General features: G+C 37.3%; 2 protein-coding genes across 3 annotated transcripts in view; both read right to left on the bottom strand.

The window, feature by feature from the left end:
* adam12b (ADAM metallopeptidase domain 12b) overlaps positions 1–1803 on the bottom strand; it is a 94088-nt gene extending 92285 nt beyond the window's left edge. The window contains exon 1 of the mRNA XM_088635102.1: positions 1132–1803. Within this exon, the coding sequence (XP_088491228.1) occupies positions 1132–1243 (112 nt within the window). The 5' untranslated portion in view covers positions 1244–1803. The remainder of the gene's footprint in view (positions 1–1131) is intronic.
* Positions 1804–6423: 4620 nt separating this feature from the next.
* The window catches only part of c6h10orf90 (chromosome 6 C10orf90 homolog), a 29052-nt gene continuing 7842 nt past the window's right edge, over positions 6424–27633 (bottom strand). For both annotated transcript variants that reach the window (XM_088635098.1, XM_088635097.1), the window contains 8 exons: positions 20917–21008; positions 18239–19382; positions 16612–16779; positions 15914–16089; positions 15611–15782; positions 12009–12072; positions 11384–11483; positions 6424–7874 (listed from right to left, as the gene is read on the bottom strand). In XM_088635098.1, the coding sequence (XP_088491224.1) occupies positions 7836–7874; positions 11384–11483; positions 12009–12072; positions 15611–15782; positions 15914–16089; positions 16612–16779; positions 18239–19382; positions 20917–21008 (1955 nt within the window). In that variant the 3' untranslated portion in view covers positions 6424–7835. The remainder of the gene's footprint in view (positions 7875–11383; positions 11484–12008; positions 12073–15610; positions 15783–15913; positions 16090–16611; positions 16780–18238; positions 19383–20916; positions 21009–27633) is intronic.

Here is a 27633-nt window from a genome sequence, read left to right as displayed (position 1 = left end):
GGTGCACATGGTATGCAGGTGCACAAAATATAATAAATTTCATTCCATTTACATCTCCGGTATTTCTTCTCTGTGAACCTCAGTTTATGGCTGTTTCCTAATGCATGGGTCCAACTAAACAAGAATAAAACAGTTTCTTGTGCTTTATGTACTATATGATGCATTTGATTTTATATGTGTTCACTTTACAAAACAACAAGTATTTCTAACCAACTGCACATGGAATATGGATTAAAGGGGAAGTTCTCAAAGGTTGGATTGGCACTGCAGATGCACGTCTCACATGTGCTTTTGCTATCAAGAGAGTAAAGGAAAGCCCTGTGTCTCTGAAAGATAGGTGACAGCAGTCATCCATTCCCTTGACTAGATCCTATTTCTCTCAATTGGCCTGTCCTACAATAGACAATATGGGTCCACAGAACAAATACAGCATTGGTTTGTATTTATACTTTATATCCATTTGTACACATTTATCTTTCAGATAAAATGTATCTCACGCACATACACTTACATAATTAATTGGGAATAAACAGCTACAGTATTTATGTTAAAAATAATGACTGTAAAATGATAGTAAAAGAAGAGTGTTATAGAAAGATCCACATTTGCAAATTGACAAATTGACCCCTGCCACAAAAATGCAACAGAAATCAAGACAGTCTTCATCAAACACAGGGAAAAAGAAGATGACATCTTCTATTACTTATTTAAAGAGAAATAGTACACACTGTATGTAATGATTCATTTTAAAGAAGGATGCAGATAACTGCTTCACTAACCTTATTCCATACAGTATAACACGAAGCTTTGGTATCACCAGACCACAAACCCAGAACAATTTGCCTAATGCATTTTTCAGGGCATCAACGTGTCAAACACTAAGGAGATAAAATTCTCTTTTTGACAGTTTTTCATTGCAAAACTCAACTTTTCAAGCTGTGTATTTTTCCAAAACTTATGTTTATGAATGCACCGCACTCTGCAAATAGATGTGGAAACTTTCTAAAACGGCAAAAAAAATAATTATTACAAATAAAAAGTAACCACTGCATTGAGTCTTTGCGATTTCAATCATAATTGACACTTTTCTAATTAGTATTCTTAAGATCTGGCTTTCACTGCTCATCTTACCTTCAGGTGCTTCAGTTGGTGGCTTGACAGAGAAGCACCTCGTTGTTACAAGTGACAGAACCTGGAGGGCGGTGAAAAAGACGAAGTTTTCATTCCATCGCCGGTTTGTCATGTTGTCCGGCTTCGGGTGATGATAACCGATCAGCTGAAATCACGGCAGCATGAGCATAATATAAAGCCAGGCAGCTGATGTTCAGGATGTGAGTGATTTCCTGCAATATGATCAACTCCTAAAAAAAACCCAACAAATCCTACTCAGACTTCTGGCTATACGATACTACTGCTGTCATGAACTTTTTAGTCAACGATTTTCAAAACACAAAGGTAGGACGTCCGCCTCTCCGGTTTAGAAACCATACATTAGATTGTTAGTGAGAAGGATGAAAGAAAAAGCAGACAATTGAATCTACCAAACTGACATCGGTTAAGCTCTCTTTATGGAACAAAGTCTTGTCTTCTGTCCTCGCATGTGCTTTAAGCAGAGGATTCAGCGAGGTCCTAAAGCCGAAATATCCCAACAGATTTTTGAACCTCGCGAATGTGCTGTATTTGCTCCCAAGAAGCGAAGTTCTGTAGCACGTATTAAATAACGATGGCTGTGGTGATGTTATATATTTTTTTAATTCAAGTAATATTTTAACGTCTTATCGAGTATTATCTTAAAATGATTTTTTGTGGATCATTTGATCAATGATATCAAATAATATTTACTGTAAATAGTCTGACAATTCTGCACATTTTTGTACACCGAGTTCAGCATGTAAAATGTAATATGTAAAATGTTACATGTTAATGTAATATGTCAAATGTAATAAGTATAGCTTAATTGCTGTTTTAGAATGACATTAAAAATACTGTGCTTTGAAGCCTTCTTTTTCATTTCTATTCTTTGTTGAAAATAAATATGATTTAATGGTTTCTTTCTTTTTCAATTGTACAATTAGTACTAAAGGAAGAAGCTGATTCCGTATTAATCTCAAGAGGTTCAGTGACAACCTGCGAACTGAACCTGTAAGTTAATGATCAACCCCAAATTTAGATTCATTTTTAGTTTGTATTTAAAAACTTTCAATTTAACCTGGATGTACCCAGTTAACCAGCAATCTTTGGGCCAATATCAATACGAAATAAAGAATTAGAGTATGTATATATGTATACAGTTGGCACAGAGGTTAACATTGCTGTGTTGCAGTGCTGGGGCCTTGGGTTCAATCCTGGACATGGGGTGCTGTCTACACGTAGTTTGTTTTTTTCACTCCTTGTTCATTTAGGTATCCTCAGGGTGCTCCAGCTTCTTCCTACAGTCCAAAGATGTGCTGGTAGGTTAGGTTGCTTCTGGGAAGATTGGTGTGTGTGTGCATGTGTAGAGTATGTGCATGCTCTGTGATAGACAGGCTTCTCTTCCAGGATGTATCCTGCATCGCTCCCTTTGCCTGCTGGGATAGGCTTTGGCCCCCCTGCAATCCTATATTGGATAAAGCAGTTGGAAAATAAATTGAATATAGGTCGGAGGTCCAGAAATCTGTGCAGAATCCTCACATATGCAGTCCTCATTTATGTGTCTGTTTTTGGTCTTCAACGGGATAGATTATGTCATCCTATCCTGCCCTCAGAGTTCCACACCCCATTGAGATGGGTGTATGTACAGTATATGATTACAGAGATATCGATCATAGCCTTTGAGTCCACTGTAAAGTCACTTCATTTTCTCTCTCTAACATCTGTTTTCATTAATACACACTGCAATGTTCTTTGTGCTTAATGACACTAACAGATCTAAAAAAAAAGGCTGACCTAATTGTCCTTTTTTATTCAAAGCAGATCGTTTGTAGGGGCCAAAATAATATAAGGCTGGTCAACAATATACGATCATTAGCTGACCCATAACTTATCAACAGCACCTGTTGTCCGACCAGCCAGCCCTTGTTAACCCACTCTGTGCTTGCTGGTTATCTAGGTACCGTAGGAGCAGAGATCTGCTGAGGTGATGCAGCTGGAAAAAAGGCTGTGCCAGAACCTGAAGTCCTCTGTGATGCCCATAGTTACCACTTTAGATTAGCTGACTTAGCTCATTATTATTGGGATATCATTCTGAACAAACACGCTGGAGGAAGCGTGGAAAGGTATTGAATAAAAGGCAAAATAGATATAACATTATTATAATAATTGCTTACACTTATATATCGCTTTTCTGGACATTCCACTCAAAGCACTTTACAGGTAATGGGGATCCCCTCCACCACCACCAATGTGCAGCATCCACCTGGCACCAGAACACTCACCACACATCAGCTATCAGTGGGGAGGACAACAGAGTGATGAAACCAATTCATAGAGGAGGGGTATTAGGAGGCCATGACTGGTAAGGGCCAATGGGAAATTTGCCCAGGACACCAGGGTTACACCCCTACTCTTTTCGAGAGACACCCTGGGATTTTTAATGACCACAAAGAGTCAGGACCACAGTTTTATGTCTCATCTGAAGGACAGCACCTGTTTACAGTATAGTGTCCCCGTCACTATACTGGGGCATTAGGACCCACACAGACCACAGGGTGAGCACCCCCTGCTGGCCCCACTAACACCTCTTCCAGCAGCAACCTTAGTTTTTCCCAGGAGGTCTCCCATCCAGGTACTGACCAGGCTCACACCTGCTTAGCTTCAGTGGTTTGCCAGTTGTGAGTTGCAGAGTAATAAGGCTGCGGGCAATCATGTATTATACAGTATCATACAGTTCCCTCCAAAAGTACTGGCCCAGCAAATTCAACATTCTTAGTTTTATCTTCCAGTCAATTAATTTGAGTTTGTGACCATGAGATTAGTATGAATCATAAGTATACAATACATTTTTACTTTTGAGTAATTACATGCATACGTTTGAACCAATAACAAAAAAACATGCTTTGTGTATAACCCAGTGGTTTCAAGTGACTAAAAGTATTAGGACACATTCTCTTTAAGTAAATTTCAGTGTTAAAGTCAGTATTTTTTATTGCTTTGTTGACGTGCAACTATAGCTGCATGAAGCTTGTGACCTGTAGATCTTACCAAACTCTTTGTGTGATAATTTGAGATGTACAGTATCACTGCAGTCAGAATGGGTTCCTGCCTCTTCTGAGAACTTTTAGAATAGTAAGGAAGTGTTTTCTGCTGCAAAACATTTCTGTAAACATTAGTTGTCATCATTAGTTGCTTCATTAATACAGATCTGTGATTCAGTTTTGGTCCAGGCTTTGCGTGCCCAGGCTAAGTCATGCTTCACCCTTGAGGAAATGTTATTTGGAACATCTGCCTGTACTTTGGTAAAGGTTTGTTGTATTCATATAGACTCTCATGTGTCTATAAACCCTTGTTCCAAAACTATCCTGGTTTATATTTGTACTTGCAAGATAGTTCTGAAGAATGGCTTACATGCCTGTCTTTTGCCTGCTTTTACGTGTTGGGCTTTTCTGTAGAAATGACATAGAACCTTTGTTGCCTGTGGGTCTTGGCTGCTCGTCCGGCAGCCAATTAGAGGCTCTGTTGATACACAGATGGCTAAATAGAGAGCCTGAAGCCTGGCCCCCATCGTATTGGCCAAAGAGGCAGGACTTAGCTCTTTCCTTGGATGGTAGATAGCCTCCTTCCCAGCCATTGTAACAGACTGGCCTGTTGGATAGTGGCATGTGCCTTGAAGTGTACAGACATATTGACTGACATCTGATGATCCACGTTTGAATGGTGAATCTGCAACAGCGAGGACAAACATTGGCTGTGACTGGCTTACACTGCTTGTACCTACGCTTTGTGCTGGTTGATGTTAATCCCTGCTAAGCTTGTCAGTCCAGGTAATAGGACTTTATCACATAAAATCAGTGTTTGAACAGGTCAGTGCTAGGAATGTGCTGGTCTACAGTACTTGCAATTTACTGCATGGGATAGCATTAAAAATTATTGAATTCAGGTTTCAGAAAGCTTTGAATAACATTTTCTCTATCTGCTCAACAGTGGGAGCAAAATATTTTTGTTCTAGGACAATAATAATTGTTTTTGGGACAGTAAAAAATTATGTTTTAATTGAAAGGTGCTGGCAGCTGAAGTAGGTGTTTTCATTATTGGCCGGTACTAAAAACAGACTTAAAGGGTTTGGTGGGAAAGACAGGTTTGTTGTTTTCAACGTTCCAAACTATGAAAAGCAATTCTTTGGTGGTTTAAATTAAGAGATTTTTGGGAATATATTGCCTTGCACAATGTATAACAAATGTCAGTTGAAGCAAATTAATTTCTTGCAGTACATTGCATTGTTAACTAAAGTAACTGTTTTTACAACACAAATACAATATACATGTATTTCTTCTTATATTGAACTAATTTCTGCATGCAGAGTAATCATTTTTTAAAATATATTTGAAACTCAACCTGTTTGGAAAAAATGTCTCTCCCAAACTGTACCAAGATGTACAGTACTAGAAGGAAACAAAGAGATTATCAGACTACCTTTTATATAAACAACTAACTAGTAACTCTTAACATTCCAGAGGTGCACCCACTTTTCTGAAGCTCAGGACTTATATGCACCAGTTGTCCTATCTTACCTATAATGCCTATAATGTGAGGCAAAATTTATCCTAGAGAATTAGTGTATCTAGGCCTTGACTGAAACAAGATGTCATATCTCATGTGAAGCACTTCTTTGACAATGACTTCTTTCACTTCATTGGGCTGCCTCCTGAGTTCCATTAGCTAGGAATTCCTATTTCAAAAGTCAAATTCCTCAAACCTCAAGTTAGATCTAAAAGCAGTGAAAGTGAAGAAAAATTCAATTTCCTCAATAACTTGATTTCTTGTCAATTTGTCTTGGCCATTCAAAAAATAAAAGAATACATTAATAAAGTCTTTATGAAACTTTTTACAACTTTTTACTGTTGTACGTCTTCCATGAAAAAAGTGTGTGTCAAAGTACTGTAAAAAAGGAGCATACTTTATCTTGCCACAATGGGTCATGACTAAGAAGAGAAGAAATTCATTATATTGGGCTAGATTGAAACAAACAGCAGAGCACAGAAAAATAACAGTGCATTGTAAAGTGAAATATTAGCTATGTTCCTATTTTTTGAGAATCAAATACTATAAAGTCTCTAATAAAATTAAAAGCAAGGTGTTTTTTAAGAAAAACTTTTTAAGCTGATCTAAAAGTAGCATACTGTACTTCACATATATAATTTGGTCTTTAATTTAAGATACAGATTTTTCACAATACGTCCTCACAAAATTCACACCACTGCATTAAAAAGTGCATTTCACTCAAAGACGTGTCATAATATATAGTTTATTGGAGGATACAAAATATCACAGCCTTTGGTCGACGATTTATAGAGGAATAAAAAGCATGGAGAATATCTAAAATACTTTTCATGACAAAAATTAAATAATTGAATGGAATATACAGAATTATGTTTTATTTAAAAAGACAGAAGATAAGTGCACACCCTTAAAAGACAGATGACCTACTGCTGCAGCAATCTGAATTTCAGTTGCCTTCAACAATCAATAGGCAGTGACTCAATTTAGATTCTTGTGCAGTATTTTATACATCGTTCTTACCATTTTAATGCAATTTTCAGGAAGTTACAGATTTCTTGTATTACACACATTGGTTTGGGGTGGGATTACATCTACAGTATTAATACTACATGTAACTTCTACACATTCTCACCTTAAAACCTGTTTGTTGTTACCTAATGCATTTTCCACGTTTCAAGCAAACCTGTTTGTGTAGTGATGCAGTTTATTATTGGGAAATATAATTTGACGTACTAGACTCGCACATGCTGTGAACCACCAGCCTAATATCAACATCAAAACACACACAGAAAAGATTTGGGGGTTAGAAAATACAAATCTCAACACAAACCATTCTGTACTGTTAAATATGATTGTTTTTGCTAGTGTTCTTGTGATGTTAATCTTAAGAAATTGTCTTTTAAACCTTATGGGTTTTTTAATCCTACAGTATTTTTACCTCAGAGAAATTGCAACAAGTGGTCCCTCTGGCTGAGTGAGATTATGTAGTGTAACATCCCTGTTGAGTCTCGGATAGTGTTAGTAGTTTTTCCCAAACCACTGCCCAAAAAAGGGAGACTCTGCCTGGCTTCATTCATTGTTGTCCTAATGAAGTTCACTGTGTGAACCCACTCAATTCAAGCTTTTGTGAGGTGACGAGATACAGGTAGCTACTAAATAGAAATGTCATGCAGCACTTTTCATATATTTTCATTGCCTTTCATATTTGTCATTCCAATAAAAAGGTTATTCAGGAGTGAGGTGGAATGAAAACACATTTCTGGTAGGTTCATGAATCAAGTTTCAGATTACATAAAACAATATTGCCATTCATGTAAAAATAATACCATCCATTATATAAAGCTCTTTATGATGATGGGCTCTCATTGGTAGCACGAAGTTCATTTTTTGTTGCAAAATAGTCTTAGATATACAATTTCAAAAGCAGTGGTATATATTTAATTTTAGTCTACTGTCTGAAAGCAGCACAGGAAGAGAACTGCATACTGTATACTGTAATACTGGTGGAGCCAATGGTTGCTGTGGGTACTCTCTCCATTCCACATATTCTGCTTTTGACTTAAGAAAGCAACGGAAGAAGCATTTCACTACTTGACTAAGAGATTTGCAAATCCAGCAGGCTGCCTGAGAATCATTCCTCATCAGTCACCATTTCTCTGCAGGATTTGATCCAGCAATTTCTAAGAAAAAAAAGATACAATAGTTTTTAGATTCATCAGTTGTAACAGTGTATTAAAAACAAATTCCCCGAATTGAATGCGTTTGCACTGAACATGTCGTATACAGTCCTCTAATCTGCTGCTGTGTTGTTTCTATTAATCCAACCATAATCCATATTTATAAAATGTCTCACAACCCTGGCAAACAACCCTTTTCTCACTCAATACTTGCATTCTATGACCTAGTATGTTTCCATCCGTTGCCTCACAGTACCTGCTTTTTCCATCTCTCTTGTTCACCTGTCTGATGCTGGCGTTGCTCAGAACCTCTCCCCTTTTCTGTGAATGTGTATGTTCCACTGCATGGTGGGATGAGACACACCATATAGCAGACAATTCAAGTCTGAGTGGGAGTAGCTGACTCTGTGCTCCTGCTCATGTACAATTCTTGCTTGTTATTTAACAGGCCTTTTGTGTCATCGGGACCATCCAACAGTCGCTGCGTACACACTTGTCACAGATCACAAAGAAGTTGTTCATGGTTCTGCACTTGGCTCTGGGACAGCGGGAGCTCATATGAAACATAATGACTGTATTCTGTGCTAAAATCAATGGGTATGGAATGAATCCAGCATACAGTAGGTGCACACAGGCCCAAGGGATGGAGAGGGTGGCAATCAGATTGTCAGCTTCCTGCAGGGACCACGTTAGACAGCATCCAATTCACAGTGAGATTTCCACTTATCTTTTAGACATAACTCTTAACCTTTTGTCAAGTGAAAATTTCCTCTCTGTTTTTCAAAACTAGGCCTGGAGGGTTCCTAGCCAAGGCAGATCTGAAAGTTTCATTTTTTTAAAAATGTTGTCAATGGCAGAGTTCAGCAGGGAGACCAGCTATCCTTCAAACCACCTAGGCAAGCACCAGAAACAGATGAACCTAAGAAGGTTTTAGTTATCTATAGTCTCCTTGAATTTTCTCATTTGTTTCCTCCATGCCTGAGAGACCTCATGGCCAGCTCTCTCCAGCACTGGAAGAAAAAGAATCGCCCAGGTGAGACACATTGCCCGACTTCGGACTTCCCAGGCCTGGCCATGGGGATGGTTGCTGGCTTACAAGCTGACAGCATCATCCCACTTAATGCAGATCAAGTTTGTCAGGCAAGGACACGGAGTCTCTACAGGGTGGCAGGAGACCTGTCAATAAGAAGGCTCATGAAAGAGGGCCGTGGCACTTCACTGCACAGGTTCTCCTGTCGCTAAGGAGATGGTGCTTTTTAGAAAAAATAAATCTGCAGACTTTATACTGTTTATTTCCAAATATAAGGGAAACAACTCATTTTTAACAATTAAAACAAATAAAATATGGTTATAAAATAAACAAATAGAAATAAAATAAAAACCCGCTTTTAGTGTCATTCCTTTTTTCATCAATTTACTTCAAGGATGGAAGCTATCATTTCCAATTTAATAATTGAAAGGTTATTGGTAAAAAAACAAACAATTACTGGTTTAATCATTTCAGGTGGAAACTGAAGGATTTCTTTCAAACCCAAACAAAATATTGACAGAGCTAATTTGTAAGCCATTCAATATGGATACGTGCCCAAGCCTATAAGAAATACAGATGCATAGCAAATGTTTCTGTAGTAAAACCATTCTCAAAACATATTTGCTTGCATTTAAAAAAAACAAAACACTTTACAGTGTTTAAAGTGAATTAACTATAATGAAGAAAGGAATTCAGCACTGAATAGCTAAACACTGACCTCTCCTGGGCAGAAAGATAATTTTACTGCACATACTGTACAATCATGAATCAATGGGGAAATATTTTCTGTGTTTATGTAAGATTGAGAAGTATCCAGAAAACAAAAATAAGACAGACCCTTAGCCCCTCTGATCTTATATTAGTATCCATCATTAAAAACCTGTTGAAGGCATTATTTTTCTTTGCCTCTGAGCTCTTTCAAGATGCAATGGCTGCGTGTAACAGTAGTCGTGTTACTCCTGAGTCTTGAGCTTGCCCGATATGGCCTGCCTAAATACTCATCTTAATTCCATTGTTGGAAATAATTTCGCATTTCGATACCTGATCTACTGTGGGGATGTTGGGTTTCTATCCCAAAGGATCACAGAGTATTTTAGAAATAGGAAGGGAAAGGGACCCTGTTTATCCACCACTGTAGTGCAGTATCCACCTGGATCAGATAGTGAGGGAGGAACTGCTTCATCAGGGCAATTAGACCAGATTGTGTGCACCTACAGCGAAACAGACATGGAATGGTAGTTTCTAGGACACAGTGACTGTAACTACCAGAGGAGTTCCATTAGTTATGGAAATACTGGTCTAGAAGGAATAGTGCCGCTACCAGCACATGAACACTACCCACAATTGGAACCTGGTGTTATTTAGAGATCTTGCATCCCAGTATTGACCAGGCCAAGGTTTGCTTAGCTTTTGAGATCTGATGAGAACAGGTCACTAACATCTAACCACTTTATAAAAGTAACATAAATATGAAATTAAAAATATCTATGAACATTAAAGTCTATTTCCAGTTTTTAATTTATTTCCTTTTTTTGCTAAGATCTTTTTTTCTTCATAGTGTTCAAAATCAGTCAGAATTTAAACATTCCAAACTGCTATCTACAGTATTCAATTATGTTGTAAATGGTTTCAGGCAGCCTTTGTCTATTACTTTTATCATTTGCTTCAGTAGGGAGAAACATGTCTTTAAATATTGAATTTCCTATCACTACAAAAAAGACATCCATTCCAAAGTTTAATTGAGCTTATCAGGCAAAGGTGTCACTGTTACATACAAACAGCCTCCCGGTAACGTACACGTAATCTCTACCAAACATGGGTTATAGTGAAACAAGGATCTGAAGATCTAAGCCCACAGGACTATGAAGACATCTACCAATATTAAGTGTGTAATTGAAACATGGGTGGAGTTTGTAGTCTTTATTGCAGGATTATTACTTTGTGTTATTGCACTGCTTATAAATTTGTCTTACATTATGCATTTTATAAGAAATGCATGAATCTAAAAAAATGTAGATCTAAGTCTGTTGTGTGTTGTGGGATTGGATTGTGCCTTTCAGGTCCATCACTTGCTTCCAGTATGCATCGAGCTGCAAAATTATATATAGACTTGGATTAAATAAAAAATTTAACTAAAAATTAAAAAAACACAAGCACAATATGTGATGGAAGAGCCCCATCGAGAGGAAGCAAGAGATCTCTGGCAAACAAAATATCAGCATGTACTGTGCCTGACAGGCAGGTATCTAAAGGGTCTGATTTAATGTGCAGTATAAAAGAAATACCAAAGCAGAAAAAATATTTTTGTACAAAACATGTTGATACGTGCATATTGAGATTCTGATAGTGAGAAATTATTTTCCTGGCACTTGCGCCCTGAGTCAAATCGGAAGAGAGAGTTTCATAAGCCATTGTGTGTTCTCCGAAAAATACCCCTTTCCAGAAACCTCTTGGCCCAGTGGTGTCAGCCCCTGAGTCTTACCTTTTTAAACAGCTCAGCCCGCAACCTGTTTGTCTGCGATACCACTTTTTTCTTTTCTTCTTCCTTTTTCTTTTTGACTTCAGGCAGCTTGTTGTAAATCCTGTCAATATTTGCAATCAAGAGAAAAGGCAATTCAGTCTTTGCACAGAGCAGAGAGGAAAGCAGCAGCCCCCTTTGTTGAAAGGCTGCTCTGCCACAACCACAATCTGGAAAACAAAGAAGGGGTCTTTATCACTGTGAAAGCAGATCAGGCAACCTGGACTAAACGATAAAACCAACCATGCAAAGTCCATTCCTCCTTCAAAATGGAATTCCTTGCTTATGGTTCTGGGATTTAAGATTGGTTATCATACCAGTGAAAAACCAAACTGCTAGAAAAAAACATTAAATCTGAGGTAGTCTTCTGTGTGTGTGCAACAAATTCAGATACATATACAGTAGGTACAAACTAAGTAAAGCAAAGTATGTTTATTGTCATACTTGTCCTTATGTGCCCAGTAGTTTATCTGGCTAAGGATAATTTAATGAGTAACAGTCAAACATGGCAATCTAATATCTAAACAAGATGGCATGATTTGCACTGATTAAGAGCAGTCCTTAATGTAGAAATAATAACTAATTTTACCGCTTAGATCTCAGTTGCATCTCCTTCTCTGAAATGGCTCTTTCCCTGGGTTTAAAAAGATTATCTGCAAGACAAGTTACAGACAAAAAGTTTAAACTGTAGATTATTACATATTAGTTCTATTTTGTTTATATGTTCTATTTATTCTGTTGGTTTAAAAGCAGGAATAATTCTTACAGTATAGGCACTCACTAAAGATAAATTGCAGCAACAAGGCGATACATCCAATTTAAGTATCTTTTTAGGTTATAACTATGTAGATAAAAGCTCAGATTGTAAGTTCTGAAATCTTATGCTTTCTTTCTGAAATTATAACTTTGGGTTCACAAATATCACAGTAAATAATATTATCCAATATTAAAATATTTTGTCTGTAAACCATAATCATCAATAAATATCCTACCTCAAATATAATAAAATATCCTCCTTTCTATGTAGTAATAATGCTCATTGCTATTAACAATAATGAATGCAAAAATGTTTTAAAGTTTTAAAAAGTAAATGTGTTTGCAATAGAACAGTTTTTCTTTACTGAAATATTTTGTTTCCAAAATGAAAACTATTTTTCTTGCAGAAGCAGCTTATGGATCACTTATTTTCAACTTCTGTCCACTTCAGTATGATGTGTTTAACAATTACCAAACTTTGACAAGCATAGTGTATCACAAATTACACAGACCTACAATGGGTTTTTATACATCTGTCTGAATTCTGTCACAGCTTTAAAGGATGCAAAATAAGCCGCCTGCAAGCTAGAATTGACATTATGGTAAATTACAGCACTGCAAAACGATCTAAAGTAATACAGGTCTTGGGTAGCTAAACTGTAGCAGGATCCAACGTGGAATATAAAAGAGGCGCATTGATAGTTTTTTTTATATGGCTAAACCCCTCTTTTAAGAATTTCAATAAACCTTGAATCACAAAAAATATTTTTGTGAAGTGACTGAGGTGAGAGAAAATAGCGCAGATGTGAGGTATTTACATGTAAATGATCTGGAATTTTAAATTACTAATTCTTGTAAAACAGCACACTGAATGGCATATTTTTGCTTTGTTTTGTTTTACAAGTAATTGATGATGCATAAAGTAGCATTTTTACAAAATTCAATTAGCATTAAAAGAACGACAGACTCAAAAGAAACGCTTCAGTGCAGCTTAAATACACAGCTTATTGTTTTAACAAATGCATCAGGCACATTGTTATGTAAAGCAAAACTTGTACATGGGTACAGGTCTGAAATTGGTCTTGTCAAGTCTGGTGTCCCTCAGGGCTCAATACTGGGCCCCTTGCTCTTCAGCATTTACATGTTCCCACTTGGTCAGCTTTTAAGATCACATGGCCTCAGCTTTCATTTTTACGCTGACGATACTCAAATATACATCCATACCAAACCCGACACTGATGTGGCTGTCTCTATTCTATCTAATTGCATCTCTGACATAAAAATTTGGATGACTCAAAACTTCCTTCATCTTAACTGTGACAAGACTGAAGTCATGCTTATTGGTACCCCCCATCAACTTCGCAAAGCCAGTCCTGTAACCCTTTCTGTAGATGGCTCTGTACTTGAGCTCCAATCAAAATTGAAAAACCTTGGGGTTATATTCGATTCTGGCTTAACATTCGACCCACATGTACAGCATACTGTCAAAACATCTTTTTTTCACCTTAGAAATATCGCAAGACTACGCCCTATGCTATCATTAACTGTGGCTGAAAAGCTGATCAACATATTTGTATTCTCTCGAATTGACTACTGCAATGCTCTGCTCCCTGGGGTATCTAAATCTACTCTGAACAAGCTGCAGTATGTCCAAAATTCAGCAGCCAGAATCCTGACCAGATCTAGTGCAAGTGTTCACATTACTCCTATCCTGGAGTCCTTGCACTGGCTTCCGGTCAAATTCCGCTTAGACTTTAAAATCCTCATGCTCACCTGCAAGGCTTTACATGGCTTGGCACCTCAATACCTGTCTGAACTTTTATCGCCCTACTCCCCACCTCGCAACCTCCGCTCTTCAAATTCTGCCCTCCTTACTGTCCCCCAAGCCCGTCTACATTGTATGGGCGACAGGGCCTTCTCCTGCTATGCCCCCAAGCTCTGGAACTCCTTGCCCAAGGATATTAGAGAGTCACCTTCTCTAAACTCCTTCAAATCCAGACTCAAAACCCTCCTTTTCAGAAAAGCCTTTACTTAACTGGTTCCATTCTTCACCCCTCTGCTCTTCTTAATACCATCTTCCACGGTCTCCTCTATTGTTATTGTTGTATTGCTGTAATTATAATTGTGTCCTGTCTTGTGAAATTTTTCTTATTTATTGTTGTAGTCTTCTTATTTATTGTTATTGTCATCCTGTAAAGCGCTTTGAGAAGCCACCTTTAAAGGCGCTATATAAAATAAAGTTTATTATTATTATTATTATTTTCATTTGAAATAATGTCTGCTCTATAGCAGGCTGACTTTCTCTTCTGAGAATCTGTCATCCTTGCTCGTTTATACTTTTTCATTTATACATATATATTGAAATGGCCATTTATTACATTATATGAAATGTAATACAGTAATACACATATCACTGAAATTTTATTAAATTAAGGCCGGCAATGAGATTGCCCATATCCAAGAGAGATACTCCAGTATGCTGTTAATATGTTGCAGTTATAAAGTTTGTCCAGCAGAGGACTCAAAACACTACAAAAATTAACATTTCTATATCAGTTTTCTGTCCAAGTGCAGTTCAACGTCTTGTATGTCTTGTATGTCAACTTCTTGTAGTTCATGCGAATAAAATGCATTGTGGTTGGCAACTACATAATTACTTTAACAGGAGCACCATTCACTGTGGTTGTGGAGCAGTTTAAAATAGAAAGCCTTATGAAAAATATTTTTTGGTTTCTTTGGGTCTGCTGGGCCTTCTATTGTGCAGCCAGTGCCTGATAAGTGGGGGAACAATACTAGGAAGAAGTCGTGACATATGATGTCATGTACCAAAATACATCTGCATCGATGAATTTAGATCTTTCCTGTTTTTGGAGAAACAAATGGTAGAAAGCTGTTTAACTGCTGGCAGAAGGCAAGGGGAATACCTACAGTTCATTTGCCCACAAATGATCAATCATGTTTGAAAAGCAATTTACTAAAAGAACGTTTTGCAACATAATAATCTTCTCTGCTAAAACGATATTATACTTTAGTTCATTAGTGTAGTGCTTCCCAAACAATGTCAGATTCCTCCCTCGCTATCTCGACTTTCGATCCAAGCAGCAACTAATCATTACTGTTAAAATCATTACTGCACCACTGCACATACAGCAGTGCTTGTGTGTCTTGCTCATTACCATCAATGAGGACATTAGTGAATGATACACAATATAGGCAGTATAAATACTGAAATTGATGATCAGCTGCTGATTGGATCAAAAGCCTGGAGTTTCAAAAACTTTCAGAGCAGACCCCAAGCCACCTTTTGAGCAACATTGTGTCAGTGTTTTCACAAAGGCTGATTAAGAGGGCGGAGCTCCCACTACAAAATCCTGCTGGTGGATTCCCACATCCACAAACAAAAAGACTGGGGATGGAGAGGAACATGGCAGGTACCACTAAGAGGGTGGGGCTTGGTGCAGTGCCTCTTCTTGGTGCCAGGAGTGGGGCCCTGCGGGGACACGTCTGTGATCTCCAGGGCTCTCCTCTGCAGCGCCCGCTGCTCCAGCTGCTTCACTCTGCCCCTGGAGCGGTTAATGAAGTCAGGGCGATAGAGCTCCAGCGCTTCCTGCAAAACAACAGCAGTCGCCAGGGTCTGATGCCATCATCTCAGACAATTTCCAAACAGGTTCTGTATGCAGATTTCTTCCCAGGTTAAACCTGCTGAAGAGCATGTATCAGAGGTTATGCCAGACTTACTTTCAGAGTGAGGGCTGTAAGTGTGACATCCACAGGGCCATGGACGTATTGCTTCTGCTCCTCAGGAACGGGGCTGGGGAACTCAGGTGTATCCTCGGGCATCACACAGGAGGAGGGGTCCTGATTAACTTCTTTCTCATGATTGGACACTTTAACGTGTCCCTTAGCAGCCTCTCCTGAGAGGAAAGATAACGAGACACAAATGTAACACAACCACCCTGTTAAATAATAGGGTATAGCAGTCTAATAATAAGGGCTATATTCAAAAAACACTGTTTGTTGTTCTTATAACAAATAGGATAAAAATGGCACTGTGCAATTCCTGTTGTTTAATAGGAAGAATTGAGCACTTCAAAGTGTTTTATTTTTACATATAATTTTCTGTCTTAACAGGAAGTTACAGTACATTTACAATACAAAGATGACATTTTATAGATTTATATAAAAACATTAATTAGTTTACACCCTTTAAATTATAGAAACATCATGTCCTTTTCAAATGAGTCAATAATGTAAAATATTCTTATTCATGTTATGCTTACAGTGTAACCTAGAATAGCATATCCAGATTTTGTTGTACAGTATATAAACATCTCTAAAAAAGGTAAATATAATAAGGTAAAGAGATTTTTTAAAAGATATTCTACTTTAAATAGTGCCCTTAGATTGCTTAAAACAGAAAAGAGACACGGTATTACCCAAAGTGTCTTGCGTGTGCTGAGTTTTCTTTAAATATGTCGCATCCGTGCAAACTGGTATCTTGCCAAGTTGTTTTTGGATTTTCAGATTGGCTATCACAGATGCAGCCCGAAGACTTAATGACAAGTCAAGAGCTGGACAGGAACTTCTTTGATATGGTACGTGTTCTGGAATGGAAACAACAATGGTTAAATCCTGATTAGAACCTCAATTCAAATCTGATTGAAATCTGATTGAAATGTGACTTTCTTAAAGCATGCAACCAAAACATATGCTACATAAATTAATGTGAAGAAAGCATGAGGATGAGTAAATAAGCTACCAGTAAATTCAGTAAAATCTCTAAAGAAAAAGACACCTAAATATTTACCACTTATTTTCTAAGTAGTTGTATCATCATGGATTTCGATTCACTTACAGAAGATAAACTTAAGCATCGCATTACTTTTTATCATCCAGATGTTTTAATTTTATGACTATGTAGTGTGTAAACCATCTAGAATTCTCAAATAAATACATAAAGAATAAACTGTGTTCATCAGTGAATTAAAGTATGCCCAATCACTTCTAATAAATGTTTTTTTAGCTTTCAGCAATCTGTCCCTCCTGCCAAGGCTTTCAAAACCCCCTGAGCAGCTGCTCATAATTACACGCTGCTGAGCCGAGAATTCATCACACTCACCGCCTGAGCATTGGAAAATAAAACAGAGCTAGACCGTGCATGGCACTATTCTCATGATATCTGTTGTGAAGTTGGTATTGTCCATATGTGCCAAGCTTATTCCCTCCAACATCACTGCACCTGCTAAACACATTCTGATCTGAACTAGGTCTGATAGTAATGACAGGCCAGGCAAAGTGACAATACATATGAGTCTCTGACCTAAATGTGATACTTTTATGTATCACTGTACCCCTGTGCACAAGATGTCTACTTTAAATTCACTTAGTTTTGTTTTTTTATGTTTAAGTAGGGAACTGTGTCACCATCTGCAGGCAGCAAAGCAACAGGTGAAGGTTCATTCCATGGTGAAAGTAAAGAAAAGAAACACGATGAAACCTTTAAGCATGGACACATCTGAAGACGGTTCTATAATCAAAGTGTGGTGTTTCTTTTCTTTACCTTTCACAATGGAACGAACCTTTACCTGATCATTTTCTTTAGGCATGCTTATATTTATTGCCTTGAAAAGATAAAATCATGGCTAGTTAAATTTGGTAGAAATTTATGATCCAGCCATGTCAGTCTGTTGCCAGAAAACTCCTGGTTTCAAATCCCGGTCAATGCTGAGGGACAATCTTTTCCAATTATAGAATATAAGTATACTGTTTAGATTTTTATTAATTTTAAATTGTGTTTAACAGTATGTTAAATATTAAATTAATGAAACAAGAAAGTAGGGCTATTTTACAAAAATAGAATTATTCATATATAAAGTATCTAAAATATATATTATTTTTATACTACAGCTTGTTGTGAACGTGATGTGCTTCTTTCAGGTTGACATCCATATTGAGATAGTCTACATTTTGTCTTAATGCAAACTTCAGCAACGAGTAATTGGCAAACAAATTAACTTTATACTGGTAGTTTTGACAGAAGCTAAGTAGAAAATCATAGTGTACCTTGGGGTTTATTAAAAGTAGGTGGTTGATTGGTCCTACTGCTCTGCTGAAAAGCACCCTTGTAATTTAAATTTGTATCTTCTCTCACTTTTTGTGTATATGAGAAACATGTATCACTTTCTGTTGCACCACCAGAAAAAGACTGCTTGCATAAATGAGAGCCTGACTCTGCAGTATCGACACCATTGGAATTTTTGGGAAGAGTGGGCTCTTGTTCCTGTAATTCAGGAGAAGTGATCCAGTGCAGACTAGCTTCTGTGTTTTTATTCAAACCAGGGCACCAAAGACCATTCTTAGGACCAAGACGTTCTTCGTTTTGGCCACCTCCCGTTTCTGCTTGATCTGCTTTGGGGGATGTTCTGCTCAGGTACAAAGAAAGCGCAGACCTGTGTACCTCCTCTTCTCTGTCGTTCTCTGGTTTAGGCAAGGAAATGGAACGGAACTTCTCCAAGTACAAGACAGAATTTGCAGACTCAGCTGGTACTTCAAGATGGGCACAGGATCGTACTAAGCCTTGGGGTGGAGAGAACAAAGAATCTTTACTCTGCCAAAGATGAGAGGACACGTTTTCTTTATTTTCTCCTTCCGCATAACTATGTCTGAACTCAAGGGGTTTTACCCTCCTGATCCTTTCACCTTCTGTGTAACTTTGCCTGTATTCAGTCACCTTTATTATGGTGGCCTTTCTTCTTCGGATAACTGGTTTGCAGTTCCTGTCCACTAAGAGGCCATCCAAGGTAGCAGTAGAGGCAGGCTGGCCATCATTGACCTCCGTCTGAGTGAGAGTGGATGTATCCTGCTGTGATGAAGTGTTAGGTAGCTGTTCAACTCTTCTAGTTGTTATTGTGATAGACGAGAAGCCTGCTTTCATCTTAGGAAGGCCTTTAGTCTCCCCAGGTGGTGAGTCTCCTTGATAGGCACTGCTGCATGTCTGTTCCAAAATTTCTGTTGCTTCCGCCTGTTCGTTTGGAAGCACGGAACTCCGGCGGGGCTCCACACATTCCTTACTGTGTGACTTATCAGACCGAACTGAGTTAGAAAGCAGCGAAAATCCTGTCCTCTTGTCCTCTGATTTTTTTGCCTCACCCTCTGTTGTTAAAGGCACTTTATCCTTCGGTGAACCAAGGTTGTTATTGTTTGATTCCTGTGGAGGGAGAGAGATATTGTAATGCATCTTCATTATATTTTGAAAAAAATATCTTCATCCACATCCATAAGCATAAGAAGTCTCTTTCTCTATGGCAGGGCATGGCAGTGATGTGGGGAAAACCAGTCTGGCTCTTAAAATTTTGTGAATCAAGAGTCTACTTTTTGGTCTGATCATTTGTTACTATGGTAATGTTTCCCTGCTGGGACATGCTCAGGCAAAAATTAACCAAACTTCCAGACAAAATAGCATTTAAACAGCACAGTGCCCCAGATAAATAGTAATGTCAGACTAAGCCAAGTATCAAAGGTTGACTGCACAGTGCATTTCTAACTACAGGTACAAGGAGTTCTGCATTAAACAGTTCTACTGTCCATAGTAATTCTACAACATTGTAAGCAGATGTTAACATACAAGTTAGGAGTCTAGGCTGATTTCAAACTATGTAAATTAACAAAAGGACAGCAAAAGCTTTTTTTTTTCTTAAAGAGTATCTTCATAAGGTCATTTGTTTAAACTGAATACAAGAGAGAATCACAAGGCAGGCCAATATGTTATGATAACCTACAGTAGAATGCCTTCAACGTGTGTAAACAACAGAGTAGGGTACTTACTTAATGATTTCCCTAAACAAACATATGAGAACATATTCAGCTATGTTATTGTATGTGTATTTTATGATTGGCATTTATTCTGAACAGAAAAATAAACTAATAGTGTTCTTACAAACTGAACTGAAACATTACGGTTGCATTCAAGTGGAAATTAGATTCCCTTTAGTTATCTAAAGAGCAGCTATAAAATACAGATTAAGTACAATTTCACAGCAGTTTAAATTGGATTATTTATGCAACTATGGTTTGTACCGTTTCTAAATTCATATTTCCATCTTCTAATGAACAACAGATCTGTTGGATAAAGTAACTCCATGTTTCCTGTTTGGACTGGACACATACTGCATGTGTAAGGTCTTTGTTTTGGAATGACACTGAACTGCAGAACACTGCATAAATGCTGTGCAGGAGTTTTACTTTCAGAAGCACCTTTGCTTACTGTCTACAAAGCTGGTACATGTATTTTCTTGAGTTAATAATGTTGTGTACTTCAGTAGAACTTTTAACATCATCACACAGAATAAATTCTTACTTACCGTACTGTAAGTCCATATTTAATTTACTGTTAAGAAAAAAACACTATAACGTTTAACATATAAACAATTGTGGGTGATATTTTTAAATTACCCATGTCAGAAAAGCAAATCAAATAACTCAATATTTAAAAAATAATGAATTATAACAAGAGCTTTAGAAGGCAACCATCAACCATGAAACATTCAATATTACTATTATTATTAAGGATTTCAAAGCAATATCAATAAATGTAATTACTGCTTTGCAAAGTATTCCTTAAGCATTTAACCAAAAGGGCTTCCAGGATTTACAGCATGAATACAAATATGAATGTTATTCATGAAATTTGTTCAATGATGTCCTCAATAAAGTCTATAAAAAGCAACAGAAACAAGTTTTACCTGGTTGCTTTTTAAATTTTGAACTGGAAATCTCCAGGTGCTCAATCCTGTGGAGTTTATACTGGAACTTGCCTGGTTTACATCCTTTATATCTATGAAAAGAAAAGACACAATAATTTCTTGCATTTGATTTGTATATAAAACATAGGTTTCTCTATTTGAGTGTGGTATTAGAATTTTCAACATGGCTACATTACAGACTGGCAGGTTTCAATAAAATATTTAAACAAAGCACACCCTTTATGAATTATTTATCCAACAAGTACTGTAATAACAAATAATATTTTATTTCTTCATCAGAATTAATGAACAAGAGATTGTGACCAAATGGAGATAAAAAAGACTAAAATGAAACACTTCCAGTACTTCCAATCAAAGGAAACCTAACTGCAAATTATGTATTTTTTATGGACCTTCCTTTCTGTAGTGATCTTGTTGTAGCACCAACAAAATGTAATGAAGTAACAAACATTTTAATAGTCCATATGGCGTTTTTAAATTTGTAATCTTTCTTTCTGTTTATCCCATTTGTTCACACTTTTAATATTAGCTATTGCCAATAATACTGCTATCAAAAGCAGAATTACTATTACTACTATTTCTTTAGCTACTGATAACAATAATATTATATTAAAAATAGGGGGCATACTGGTAGGTTATTTAACTTTTAGGAAATAAGCCCTAGGTGTGAGGGAGTTTGTGTCAGTATTTCTGCCCTGCAATGGACTGGCATCCTGTCCAGGGAGTACTCTGCCATGCGCTCATTACTTGCCAGGATACACTCCAGCTCCCCCACAATTCAGGGGAATTGGATGAAGTGGCTAAGAAATGGATGGATACTGTAGATGGATGATGAAAACAGAGCCACGTACTTGTGGTTCTCTAATTTGAAAAGCAAATATAACCAATGAGAATGCAAAACTGTTTCTTCTGTAAAGACAACCTGTTACCAACTACATATGAAGAACAAAGACAAACCCAAAGAAGGCTGAATGTTCTGTGAAAGACACCGGTCTCTGCTGTCCTGTGACAATCTACATCATATAGAAGGAGAAGCGCTTCAAAGGCCCATCTGGCAGAACAATAAGTGCTGTGACTTTTTGTTTGAGACTTAGGAAGCAGCTGTGTGGCAGAAGCACAAAGTGATTGAATATAAGACACACAAAGATTGAAAACTGTGCTCATAGCTGTGCAACAAAATTGAAAGAAAATTCTAATAACCTTATTATCTGAAAGTATTTATTATTACATTTTATAATCTTATTGTGATATGTTCTGTATCTCCACCATGGCAATTTGTGTTATTTTTTAATTTAATTTTGAAACGATAATCAATTTGTTCCACTTGCAATAGACGGCAAAATGCCCTTTAACAAGTTCTTTCAAAAGTATTATTTTGCCTCTTGATATTATTTCCGGCACCTTACCTCGTATCTGTGGCAGAAGGCCTCCTTCACTGTCAGTCATGTGTCTCAACAAGTTATTTCGGTATGGATCAAATTGCTCACTGCTTTGAGAAACTGTTTACTTGTATTTGTTGGATATTATCTACCCATGCAAAGATTGTCCTATGTATCATTTAAACGCTTAGTACTATTGAATTAATTTGTAAAAAATAATTTCACTGAGAACTGGAAAAAGCATCCTGTATTTAGAATATTGTTTCCCCACATTTCCAGAAGAACCGGTTTTGATATTAAAAGTGACCACGCTGCAGAACTCGTGCGCAAGTTTTGAATCTGACGTAGAGCACCTAATAAATGCAAATCAAATATTATCTCACAACAGAATGTCTATTTTAAGAGCTTTTTGTCCTTTTTTATGGTGAATTTGTTTCAAAATAAAAAAAGGTTTGTAATAATGACTAATCATTATAGTTGCCTATAATTATATTGTAATAACTGAACTATTAAGATGTTTCATTCTTTTACGCATCTAGTGGAAATATGTCCCTTTAATTAAAATATTATTAATAGTAGAGTCAGTATCATTTTATGTCATTTCGACAAACCACCCAGAGGGGTTTAAACATGTTTTGTCAATATAGCCGTCATTTTAAAGTATTATTTTAGACAAATACGATCGTACACACGATTATTTAGTAAATTCACATGCAAACTAGCAGCGTATTTCTTTTCTTACCGGAGAAAAGACACCTGTTCAAGGAGGCGGAATGGCGTAGGCGTAAGTTTAAGTCTCCATTTCTAATACCGTTGTTCATAGGAAGGGAATTGCCACCGTGTCGCCACCACGAAAAGCTCGAATGCCGATTGTCTTCTGGCAAACATTAAGCAAAGTAAGATGCCAATCACATGTTTACCATCAAAACACCAACCGGTTTAGGTTCCGGCGTCACTTCAGCAAACTGGCGAAGCCACTTGTTGCAACAGTAACAGAAGATATTAACTGTGGGAGCTTAGCTGCACAACCCTAATGAATAATTAATCTTTTTTACCTCCTAGCTATGAGCATTCTTCTCATGTATCACTGAGTTGGATCCCCTATTCACCTAAAAGGTCCTAAGGTTTATTAGGACAAAAAGGGTTTAGTTTAAACTGCAATGAGGATTTGTTGTGATTATTATTATTATTATTATTATTATTATTATTATTATTATTATTATTATTATTATTATTATTATTATTATTATTATTATTATTATTCACAATAATTATTTAAACTTAGCAATATAATAACTACTACTACTACTACTACTACTACTACTACTAATAATAATAATAATAATGCTGTGAGCTGAATTTAGTTAAGTGATAAAAAAAATGCTGGATGAATCAAAATAATAATTCCCTGATAAATATGCACATACGGTACAGGAGAAGACCTGCTTCATTCAATATGAAAGAGCAGTGTCCTCCTGTGTGACATGTGGCAGCCATGATGCACCAACAGGCCCAGTGCACAACATACTGTACTGTAGCAGGCAGACAAGTATGATACTGCTTCACCCATTCAGTTACCTTTGATTAGAAGCCAGATTAGACGAACCCCGAGTGGAATTTAGTCAAGAAGCATGGTTTAAACCGCACGGTGGTTTAAAAATTCTAGCCCAGAGGGAAGAGACCCACCTACTGGTCCACCAGCTCTGCTTTATGCAGAAACCTGGTTTTCATTAGATTCTGAGATGTTACAGGATCAAATTTGAGATGGTCACACTGCTGCCACATGATTCCACGCCAACTCGTACAGTATGTACAATACACCTCACATAAAGGAGAACAAACAATAAATAAATGACCAATTTCAAATTCAAAATTGTATTTGCTGCTGCAATACCTTCCATATACACTATGTGCTCTCACTCCATTAAACAAAGGTGAGAAATAACAAGAAGCTTTAAAATAAGGATCTTAAAGACAAGAGAAGATTTCCACCTGTACAGTATGTAGGGATTCACTAGATTAATATACCAATATAACCACTAGCCAAGTATTACGCAGTTTACAATTAGCCAAGAATGGACTGAACTCTAATGAACTCTAATGGACTGTCTAATCTTTTCAGTTTTCTTGAAACTAGCTCAGAACTCTCAATTTAACTTTCTGATAACACTTTATAACTTTCTCCTCACACTTGACCTAACTTCTAACCCCTGGGCCTTCTTGAAAAATGATTCTACAGTATAATCACACCCACCTGCAGACCTTCCTTAAATAATCTGTTTCCTCACTATTCTCACTATAAAAAGGGGTCTGATCTTCTGTTACAAAATGTAATTTTGTTCATTGTGGTTATGACTATGGAATCTGGACCAGGTCATAGGTCCAAGCTCCCTGTGAGACATTGCTGTTGTACTCTTGAGCAAAGTGCTTTACTCAGACAACTCCTATATACAGTAAAGTGGTCTCCAGTTCACCATTGAAAAAGAGAAATTGTTCTGAAATGCCATGTCAACAAAATAAAGAATTTTAAAAATAGTGTATTTTCAGACTGGTTAAAGACCCATTTTGCCAACACCAGAGTTTCAGTTGTTGTTATGTTTGTTATGTTCTTGTTAACAGCACCCTGCTTATTGTTGGTTAATTACATTTTTATGTGCTGAGAGGGTGGAAATTGCCTTCAGCAGAAGAAAACAGTCAAAGCAATTCCATTCCTGCTTCCAGTATTAACTGCCATCTGCTGCCAGGACACACAGAAATTGTGATATACAAGCATTAGCAACCTGCTTTTCTCATAAAACGGTTGATGCCCATAAACACAGACACCCTCTGTTTATTCCTCACCCTTCCTAGCATTCAACACATGGTGAGTATGATTACACAGTATGATTTTTGACCCCAGTGCTTCAACCATTACTCTGAAAGCAGTCAAGTTGTGTTGCATGGCAGGTTTAAAAAAGAGATTTCTCTTAGCAGTTTAAGCATTGGGCTCATATGGGCTTGGAAATGACTTCCTTTTTATCCTGCACACAAGAAACTAAGAATGATGTCTAGCTATTTCTGAACAAGCCCACAAATGGGAAAGATATTTCCAACATGTTAATGTTTTGTTTCATACTTGGTGGGGGGAGTGGTTGACTGTGTAAACAGTATTGGCAATGTAACTTCAGAGAAACAGAATACAATGGGACCTATGGCCTCCTTTCATTTGTGATCTTTCTGATCGCCCTCATTATATCTGATCTTCCAGAGGACTTGCCATTTAGAAAGTTTAGAAAGTAATCTTACAGTGTACCATGCCATGGAGCAATACAGAGGGATCAGTAAGGAAAAAGCTTTTGCTATGAGATTTCTGTAACGGGAGCTGGTCCTGACTCCCGTGTAGTGTGTAGTTTAGGACCCTGTGCAGACGGTATAAGGGTGGTGCGCAGGCAAACAAGTCTAAAAACAGTCCAAAGGAGATCAGGGCTCAGTCCAAAGTCCAAAACCAGGTGATCCATCCAAGACAAGAAGATTAAAATCCCCGGTAAGGGGAACTCGATCAGGAACACAAAAGTTAAAAGGATAACGAGGCCAGGCGCTCTGAGCCCCGGACTCAGCTGGTCAGGACGCCATTCGGAAGGCTATGCCTTTAAGCCGTGGATGCGGGGAGACTTGATGCCGGGCGTCCGTCTTCCAATGCAGAGCCCTGAGCCTCAGAGGCACGAGGTTAAAATAATATACAGTGAATCCAGGGACAGATGTACGTGATAATGAAACAAAAACACAAAAGGGTCGGAGCGGCCTCTAGAGGAGGGATGACAATCGTGACAATTTCTTCAAGGATCACATCACAGATCTTCCATCCATTTTCTAACTGCTTTATCCAAGACAGGGTCATGAGATGCGTGTTATTGATCTTCATTGTCTCTCGTTTGCCTTAAAAAAAGCTGCTGATACATTATACTTCAGAGTATCTTATTTGGTCCTTAGTTGGTTTTCTGTACATGTGTTTGGAGAGAAACTTTTCCAACTTAGCTGAGTCAACCTCGGGCAACACGGTAGTCCCGGTTTGCTATCGGGGTGGAGTTTGTATGTTCTCCTCATGTTAATGTGGGTTTCTCCAGATGCTAAGGTTTCCTCCCACAGTCCAAAGACATAGTGGTAAGTTAATTACCTTCTGGTGTGAGTGTATGTATGTTTGTGTCTGTGTGTCCACCCTGTGATGGACTGGTGTGCCCTATCTTGTGCCAAATGCAAAATAAAAAATAACAAAATAACAAAATAAAATCCTCAGTTTTGAATTGTCTACTGCCTGCAGAGGAAGAGCTTTCAATCTCAGTATGTTCATGAGCTAACACTGTTAATGTCATACTAACCAATGTGATCTTTCCAATTCCAATAATTGCCGGATGATGTAAACCCAGTTTGACTGCTCTCTTGCTTAGATATGTTTGACTTCTTCAACATTTGTATATATAGTTTTTAGATTTTGTCCCTCGATTCCTGTGTCGTGCCTACATTAGTAAATAATTTATTGCTTAAATTTTTTTCTTGGTTCAACTTTCAGTTTTCCCTTTCAATATGTCCTAGTGCACAATGGGATTGTGCTGAAAAATGAAATAGAAATTTAATGGGTTATTAATTCCACACAAGGAATTTTCTGTGACACGTCAACAGTCTTCTAAGACAGCTTGCAAACACAAAAATGTAAATTTAAATTAAATAAAAATAAAAACATAGTTTTTATGCATAACATAATACATATAGTACCTTTGAATTTATCTTTATTATTATGCATTTAATAAGATATTTTGTTATACTAAGTTGAAGGGAGTCAAGTTTTTTATATCTAGGTAAATAACATACAGTAGCATTCAGTGTTGCAAGCATCAGATCCAAATTACATTATTACAAAATACAATATTTCTACCATATTTGTTCTTGCCTCCAGTTTTCCAGAGATGTTCCAGTTTAAGAAGCTTACCCCTGGTTTATGGAAAACAAATAATCTGAACTAAAACTAATTTTACTGATACTAAAAAGAAACATTCATTGTCTGATCACTGATTAAGCTCCAACAGACCTCGGCTGGGGCTTATAGAGAACAGCTGTGCATCAAATGAAAACGGCCCCAAATTTGTTTTTAAGTCCCTTGCTTTTTCAGATATCTTGCTTGTTACCTTTTGTGTGTTTAGCCAAAGCCTTTGCTGTGTAATTAACACGTAAACAATCGACTACCACGGGCAAATTAAGTTCCTAGTTAAAAGGCCTGTGTACAAATAAGAGGCTTGCAAAATGTGTACAGAAACAGAACAGGACTAGGCCTGGTGTTTTTGCA

Source organism: Lepisosteus platostomus, chromosome 6 (genome assembly GCF_059453375.1).
Source record: "Lepisosteus platostomus isolate fLepPlt1 chromosome 6, fLepPlt1.hap1, whole genome shotgun sequence".
NCBI classification, from domain to species: Eukaryota; Metazoa; Chordata; class Actinopteri; order Semionotiformes; family Lepisosteidae; genus Lepisosteus; species Lepisosteus platostomus.
Note: the sequence above shows the minus strand (reverse complement) of the source record. Positions and strands in the feature narration are given on the sequence as shown.